Source organism: Octopus bimaculoides, chromosome 4 (genome assembly GCF_001194135.2).
Source record: "Octopus bimaculoides isolate UCB-OBI-ISO-001 chromosome 4, ASM119413v2, whole genome shotgun sequence".
Taxonomy (NCBI): Eukaryota; Metazoa; Mollusca; class Cephalopoda; order Octopoda; family Octopodidae; genus Octopus; species Octopus bimaculoides.
In genome coordinates this window covers 194,045-203,153 of record NC_068984.1, presented here as the reverse complement: position 1 = coordinate 203,153, position 9,109 = coordinate 194,045, and the positions used below count along the sequence as shown (strand labels likewise).

General features: G+C 35.9%; 1 protein-coding gene across 1 annotated transcript in view; it reads right to left on the bottom strand.

Moving 5' to 3' along the window:
- LOC106881851 (protein ECT2) overlaps positions 1 to 7,435 on the bottom strand; it is a 129,719-nt gene extending 122,284 nt beyond the window's left edge. Inside the window, exons 1-2 of the mRNA XM_014932366.2 lie at positions 7,374 to 7,435; positions 355 to 435 (exon numbers count right to left, since the gene is read on the bottom strand). Coding sequence (XP_014787852.1) covers positions 355 to 435; positions 7,374 to 7,395 — 103 coding nt within the window. The 5' untranslated portion in view covers positions 7,396 to 7,435. The remainder of the gene's footprint in view (positions 1 to 354; positions 436 to 7,373) is intronic.
- Positions 7,436 to 9,109: the final 1,674 nt, after the last annotated feature.

The window sequence follows — 9,109 nt, the reverse complement described above, 5'->3', positions numbered from 1 at the left end:
ATATAATGTATATATATATATATAATGTATATATATATATATAATGTATATATATATATATATAATATATATATATATATATATATAATGTATATATATATATATAATGTATATATATATATATAATGTATATATATATATATTTATATTATGTATGTATATATATTATGTATGTGTGTGTGTATAAGTATACACACACACACACATATTAGTTGTCAATAATCGTGTATGTGATACTGATCTGCAGAAACCATTCCAAATGAAAATATTGAAACACAGGACAAACAGGATGACACAGACAGTTATTGGTTGGAACTATAAAAGACGTGCAAGACAACTAGAATTCATACATACCAGGTTTCAGTATAGATCTGGTGGACAGAGTCTTGGCATTTAATTGCCTATTTGGTGTGGCCGACGTATCAAAAGAGATACCTAAATGGTAAAAATATTGAGCATGAAAAATTCTTAAATAATATTGTGTCAGAGAGATGGAAAAATTCAGTAAAGGTTCAGTATAGGTTACCTCTTTCATATAAGGAAAGTTTTAAAATTCTAACACTGATTATATTACGCAACAAATACTTTCAGCACTTGTGTTGACTTAACAGAAAATAACCAGAAGTAATTTAGGAAAGATTAAGTATTACTGATTTTAGAGTTCTCACCATGATAAAACACTAACATTACATAACATATAAAAGCTACATTTTCTTGGTTTACATAACACTGACATCCAAATTTAAAGTAAGTTGGAGTATCATTCCTTGATGTCAGTTAAATACAACCATCAACCAAGCTGCCAACCATTCTTTAAAAAAAAAAACTAAGAAATATACCTTATGTATAATAAATCAAAAGTGTTTAGATTCAAAGGAAAATGAAACTGCTTTGATCTTAGTTAATTCACATTACCTATTAATCAAGCAAGTATATATATATATATATATATGCATGATCTATTTCATATATTTCCCAGGTGAGAAATTTAACTACTAATGCAATACCAACCTTTACACTATAAAGGAATACTTGGCAAGTATATAACATGAAATTAGTTGCAATCTCCAGTCTAGTTGTTCCATTGAAGAATTTATTGTTTTTTGGTAGGGGTTTTTTTTCTCTCATTTCTCCATCTACATCATTCACTCTTAAACTAAGGCCATGACTCTATTTTTTTTTCTCCTCATTTCAAACCAATATTCTCTACTTATCACCAACTGTGATTAAATATCCATTTCTTCCAGCAATCAGAACTTTCACTATAGTTTTTGAAGGAGATCTGACATGTAACCCTTTAGCATTTAAACCAACCATATCAGGCCCAATATATTCTATATACTTTACAATCAAACTGACTAGATCTGGCCACTCATACCTGCCCTACAATGTCCTTCTAAAATAAAGTCACGCCATTGAAATCTTTAAGCTATGAGAATACATGATTAATTCAAAGCAATGCAAATAAATAAGCATCAAATTTAACAAAATAACCTGAATACTAAGGGGTTAAATACCTAGATGTAAGAACTACTTATTTCTATATTATATGGAATAAAAACCTTCATTATACTAGTCTTTCTGTAAACTTTAAATAAATACTCCCTTCTTACATATGTCTGGGTCACTTTTTATGTAAGACAGCTTCACACATTAATATTTGCCAAACTCACAATAAAGATAAGATTGCTTCCTCTTCCAACATTGGAACATATTCAGAAGAAACCACAAGAGAATTCCCTACTGCATCACCATACCGTTTCATGGAACCTTCTACCAGCAGAACAACAGACTGTTATCTTAATCCTTTTCTTACCCATATTCCTATTGGAATACACTTCCTTTAATTCATTTTGAAAATAATGAAGAATTTAATCAAGTGACTGTCATTAAGCTGTGTTTGGATATAACATGGAGGACCCTGTCAAAGTCTTTCTCCATGTCATATAAATGTGAGTTTGGAGGGATATATTATCTGGGCAGATGCTGTGGTGGCTCTCAGTTAGATTCCAGTTTCTGGCTAACCACATCGATCAGTATTTAACATCTGTGACTACTATTAGTTGTTAATCACTCTGTGAATTCTTCCAATGAGTAATTCCATATTTGCTTCACTGGATGGTAATATTGTCTGGAGGAGGGGGAGGGTCTGGGTTATTTTGGAACTGAAACCCGATCCATTTGCAGGCTTGTGCAGTTGACCTCAAATTCATACCAGTCACTGTCAGAAGTCAGGGTTTGACTGAATTAGGTCTGATATCATCATCATCTTTTAACATCCGCTTTCCATGCTGGCTTGGATGGTTTGACTGAGGACTGGCAATCCAGGTGGCTGTGCCAGGCTCAAATCTTTTCTGGCAAGGTTTCTACAGCTGGATGCCCTTCCTAACACCAACCACTCCGGGAGTGTAGTGGGTGCCTTTTATGTGCCACCAGCATGGGGGCCAGTCAGACGGTACTGGCATTGACCACTCTCAGATGGTGCTTTTTATGTGCCACTACACAGGATCCAATCAGGCAGCACTAGCATTGACCACACTCAAATGGTGCTTTTTATGTGCCACCAGCACAGGTGCCAGTAGGGTGGCACTGGTATCAGCCACAACAATGATTTTACTTGACTCAACAGGTTTTCTCAAGCACAATATATTGCCAGACGATTGAAGGGTACTTTTAAACAAGCCAGTTATACGACACTGGCATTGGCCGCAGATACGATCTCACTTGGCTAGCCGGGTCTTCTCAAGCATAGCATATCTCCAAAGGTCTCGGTCACTTGTCATTGCCTCAGTGAGGCCCAATGTTTGATGGTCATGCTTCACCACCTTATCCTAGGTCTTTCTGGGTCTACCTCTTCCACAGGTTCCCTCCACTGTTAGAGTGTGACACTTCTTCACACAGCTCTCCTCATCCATACGCAACACATGACCATACCAGCGCAGTCGTTTCTCTTGCACACCACATCTGATGCTTCTTATGTCCAACTTTTCTCTCAGGGCACTTACACTCTGTCATGCATGCACACTGACATTACACATCCAGCAGAACATACTAGTTTCATTTCTTGCAAGCCTACGCATGTCCTCAGCAGTCACACCCCATGTTTCACTGCCATGTAACATGACTGTTCATACGCAGGCATCATACAGTCCAGTCTACCTTACACTCTGAGCAAGAGGCCCTTTGTTACCAGTAGAGGTAGGAGCTCTCTGACCTTTGCCCAAGCTATTCTTATTCAAGCAGCTACGCTCTCAGCGCATCCACCCCTACAACTGACTTGGTTACCTAGGAAACAGAAGCTATCAACTACTCCTAGTTTTTCCCCCTGGCATGTGATGGAAGGTGTTTATTGTCCCTGTGCATCTGCCACACACAAAGACTATCTTCCCAGTTAACTTTCCTTTGATATTGCTGCACCTCTTATGTGTCCATAGCTTTCACCAGGTACTTCTTATGGAGTTTCTACCTACATCTTTTCTGCAAACTGAGCAGGGCCATCTACCTGAAGGGATTTGTGATTTGTTTGCCTTCCTACTTACTAAGACTAAGATTTATATGTGTATATAGATATCTATATATACATATATTCATTATCTATTTATTGCAGCCCCTAATGGTCATTGTCTCTTTCTTTCTCACCCTCCTTTTCCCCTACTAAATGTGAATAGCCATGCAAACCCCTTTGAAGGAACCTGCTCTGCCCTACCTCTATCATAATAAAGTTACCCTACACACACCTCCCCCAGGGCTTATTGTCCTGCAAAACTGTATAGCAACCACAATAATGCAGATGGCACGAAAAAAAGCAACCAGTTCATGCTTTAAAGTGGTTGGCATTAGGAAGGACATTCAGAAGTGAAAACCATTCCAAAGCAGACATTGGAGTGTGATGCAATCCTAGGACACACCAGATTCTGTCAAACCATCTAACCAAAGTCTGCACAGGACAGGGATGTTAAGTGATATACACATGCACAGTGAGATAGATCAGTCATGGACACAGGACAGTGTTCGAAATAACTGCAGGAGCTTTATATAAGTTTTTTCCAGTTTCCAACTATCAAATCCACTCACAAGGATTTGGTCAGCCTGGCTTCAGCTACAGTAGAAGACAATTTGCTCAAGGTGCTGCACATTGGGACTGAACTCAATACCACATAGTTGGGAAGCAAGCTTTCCAACCCACACAACCATGCATGTGTCTGTAGTGATACAAAAGACTGGTTCAGCAAATTTGGTAAGAGATAACCATTCCAGATTTGGACAAGGAATCCTTTTAGAGTAAATAATATATATGTGCATGCATATACATATACTAGAGTGTTACCTGACATGTGACCAGCTACTTTGGAAGTATACTTCTACCTCTATGGATAGTATCAGGAAATATGGTATACATGCAACAATTATAATTTGAGTATTATCCCATTTCCTGATGCTTATACAAAATGACAAAATGAATATTGATTTTCAAAATGGAAAATATTATCTTAAAATCAAATGAAGCAAATTTATCGTTTGCGTAACTCTTCCCATTACTGTCTCTACAATTCTTTCTCTCTCTCACTGTATATATATATATATATATGTAATGTTCTTTTATGCATTGCCTGCCACCAAGCCAAGTATGTGCATTCATCCTGCACCTTTCTTTTACTCTCTTGCACCCATTCTCTACACCACATAAAGCATGACTAGTGAAATCAACCAACCAACATTCATATCGACTATTATTAAATAGAGATATTTTGTTTCTAATATCATTTTATAACGAGGATACATAGTTCATTTCTAGTAGTCTTATCATATCTTTATAGTTTGCTTATAAACAATTTTTTTGTGCCTAGAAATTGTCATTTGTCATTTTTGTAAACCACAGACTCTCTTTTTCTTATATGGCTGTTTAATAAACATAGTAATTAGAAGAAAAAAATGTTTGTACCACTAATAGCAGCTGAGCGTGTGCATAGAGATACTTTAGATTGAAAAATGTGTAGCAAGCAATGTTTAGGGAAATAATCCTTGGGCTGCACCCCTAGAGTTCAGTCATGCAAGCTTCCTCTGAGTTTGTTCATTTAACGTCTGTTTTCCATGCTAGCATGGGTCAGATAGTTTGACAGGAGCTGGAAAGTTAGAAGACTGTGCCAAGCTCAACTGACTGCTTTGACATGATTTCCACGGTTAGATGCCCTTCCTAACACTAACCACTTTACAGAATGTGTTGGGTGCTTTTTACATGGCACCAACACCACTATGGTTACCAAGTAGCTTACAAGACCCCCTCAAATAAAGGGAGAGTAGTATTGTGGTAGGTAGTTTTATGCCAGGTGATGAGAGGTTAGAGTAAGAGTAGAGGGACAGAAATAGATGTCTTGCATTGAAGGAGATACATCACTACCTACACACACACACACACACACACACACACACACACACACACACACACACACACACACACACACACACACACACAATCGATTAAAAATTAACAAAACAATTATTTTTTAAGATCTAAGTAGGATTGTTTAAAAAGTGACAAGTAAGACACATTCTTCACCTTTCCATACTCAGTTTAAAAGTTCTATTAAATAAACTTCAGTAAGATAATATACGACAATTATAAACATTAATTAGTCGAACGATCAACTAGAAATAGCAGCCAAATCTCCCTTAAATCGCATCTTTTATCTTAAAAGAAAAAACTAAATCGAGAACGCATTGTACATATAATGTAAGACTAAAGACATTACGTCTGAAAAGAATAAGGGATGGGCACAACTGGAACGCTTTGATAGCTCTGCTTAGTCACTGATAACCCTTAGCTAAAAAAAAATGCCAATTTACTGAAGAATGAAGAAAAAATTCCAGGAATGTTTGTGAAAAAAAAACACTAAACAGACACTAGTATTGTGAGATAAGATGATGGAAAGGGGAGGTATTTTGTTACAGGTAGACATACAGGTGCGTTTTTGTTAAAATGGGACAGTTAGGTCTCTTTATCAATGTAGATAGACTCACTGTTACAGACCAATATTTGACACGTTTCTTTTGTCAAATCAATTGATTAAAACTATCGCAGCTATGACGAAGAAAATTAGTTTGCAACAGAGGTCGTGGACTTTAAGGAATTGTGTATTTAAATTTATGAAAAAGACGTGAAATCATTTTATGCTATGTGATGGAAGTATCTCAGAGCAAAAATTATGAAGTCGTGATATATTAATAAATTAAGAGAGGGAAATATTATTTGGCTTTAGTGTACATTTTTACATTATTTTTCTCAAATATCTAAAACCAGTTTGTTACAAATTTCTAAAATAGATTTGCTCTACTTATAAAGCTAAAATTTGGAACACTTCTATTGAGTGTAGGCACGACAGAGATCCACCTATTTTAATGAACAATTGTTTCAGGGTGAATTTCGTTGTCGTCTCAATTAATATAAGACAGTGCTTTGCGTGAAGCTCTCTTGCTACCGTTTGGCAAAAGCCAACATTAGTAACCAGGCTGGAGTACGGTCTCTTACCGCTAAAGAAATCTATATATTTTTAAGATTTGAGGGGAATTGGAAAAGTCAACGCCTCACTAGTGTCTATGGGGTTTCATCCCAATCCGGCGAAGGTAAAGAATGTGCACCCCACCCTTTTTTCGGCGTAACCCTTTTAAATGCCACAACCGAGTGGCGTGAGTATTCTTACCGAAGCTGAATAGATTAGATCCAACGAGCAAACTCTAATTTCTGTGTGTGAACCATGAAAACAGACATATATATATACACAACATGCATACATACGAAAGAGGTGGACTAGTTATGCAAAAACAGAACACATAAGTTTTTGTTTCTTGAAAAAATTGAAGAGGAACATTATTATTATTAGAAGAATAGGAGACAGAATGTTGTTATATAAACATCACAAACATTTTCCGTTATCAACAAGTAGAGAAAATAAATTAGAAAAAAAAACAAAATTTTTGTCAAAATTACAAAAAAACTTTGCAGACGGCAGAGACTTCGCTTGAATTGTGTCGGTTTCTTTTTTAATTTGTAAGTTCGAAAATAGTGTGGATAATAAATATTTAGAAGGAATTAGAAACTGGAATCCTATTTAATATTCTAGAATTAATGAAAAAGATGAACGAATCAAAAAATAATTTGATAAACAATGAATAAAGAGTTTTGTCATTGATTGAGATTAATGAATGACAGTTGCACGTCGATTTGCTTGAAACAATAATGGTTGTATAAGATTATCAAGACGTCATTATAAGATTATCAAATATATCAATATGTATATATATATATTTACTGCTTTTAAATTCTTCAATGGTTTGTCGTCGTTTTAGTAAAGAAAATAATTGAAGGTGATTCTTACCAGAATTCATATTCTCCGCCATATCCTCACTGTTTAAATCTAACGGTTCTGATTGGTTGAAAGAGGTGCTGACGTAACGGAAATCACTATTCCGCACTAAATGGGTGGAGATTTAATAACCCAGAAACATTTAATGATGCTAAATATAAACATTATTATAACAGTCTGTTCGTCTTTTGTTTTTTAATCGGGCGATATAGTGTGACTTTACTAGTCCTGTAACGGTTGAGAATTAGTTGTTCGAAATAGGTTCGCTAAAATCTCATCGGCTCGGCTTACGCCTAAACTTTGCCAGTAATATTTAAAAGGTTCCCTCTCACCGACATAGCAGTCATCACACATATATATATATATATATATATATATATATATATATACAGGTTTTATGAGATAAAAAGAGAAAATAGAACTCAAAACATGAATATGTACATATTTTTTTTATTACTATTTTAAATTCATAGGGGTCGAGAGTTGCGTGTATGACACATGCTGTGTGCGAACTCTTGACCCTTGAGCTACTTAGTAACTTCTGCATATAAAAAATAATAGAAATATATATACATATATATATATACAAGCCGAATATCCGGTGTTGCTCAAGTAGGAAAGTAGCTACAAATGGCCCAGAATTGTTCTTAATGAAAGCATTTTCAGTTCAAGGGAACACAATTTAATTTCTCTAGAAAAGTTGTTAAACTGGTTACATATATGTGAATGATTTCCTGGGTGTTTATAACATTTTAGTGTCTAATGCACTGTACTGCAAGATAGCTACTTCATAGGATATTTCGTAATTTAATAGTGTAAATAACATATATCTATTCCATCATCATCATCACCACCACCATCGTTTAACGTCACTAATCCATGTTTACATGGTTCAGACGGATTTCATTGAGGCAGATTTTCTACAACCAGAAGCTCTTTCTGTCTCCATCCTTATTTGTTTCCAAGAAAGGTAATATCCCCTGTAGCTAAACGTTTTTCCCCGGGAGGCAGGAAATGGATAACATCTCTTGTATGATGGCGTTACTTGTTTACAACCATCACTGAATGTCAGATAAGAATACATCAAAGACATATAATAGCACTCAGATCAGACCATATACCTAAAATCCAACACCAAACAAAGAGAGGAGTGGAATCCAGGCAAACAAAAGTAAGCTTTACACAATGTACCAGCTGAGTTAACAGCAGTGCATTAGAATGAGAGATGGACAGGCAGGTGTTAATGGCATCAAAGCATTTACAAAATGGGTGTACAGAAGTCAGTATAGATATATATATAAATGAAGCAGCAAAATAGGAAAGTGAAAGCTTATAGTAATTATTCATAGGTAGGTATAAATTCTGAAAGTTCAAAAATCCTTTACAGCTGTTTCTAGGGTGTGGTGTGTAGTAATGTGCATCCACCTACCATGCTAGCATGGGTGGGACAGTTCCACAAGAGCCGACCAGGCAAAAGCCTGCACCAGACTTCTGTGACTGTTTTGGCAGAATTTTTACAGCTGGATGCCCTTCCTAACCCCAACCACTCAGCAGACATACATATATACACAATGGGCTTCTTTCAGTTTCTGTCTGCTAAATCTACTCACAAGGCTTTGGTTGACCTGAGGCTATAGTGGAAGAGACTCGCCCAAGGTGTCCAAAAATAGAAAAAGTATGCAAATATACACATGTATTTACACCAGAATGAAAAGGAAAAGAAAACTCACTTTTTCTACTCTTGGACA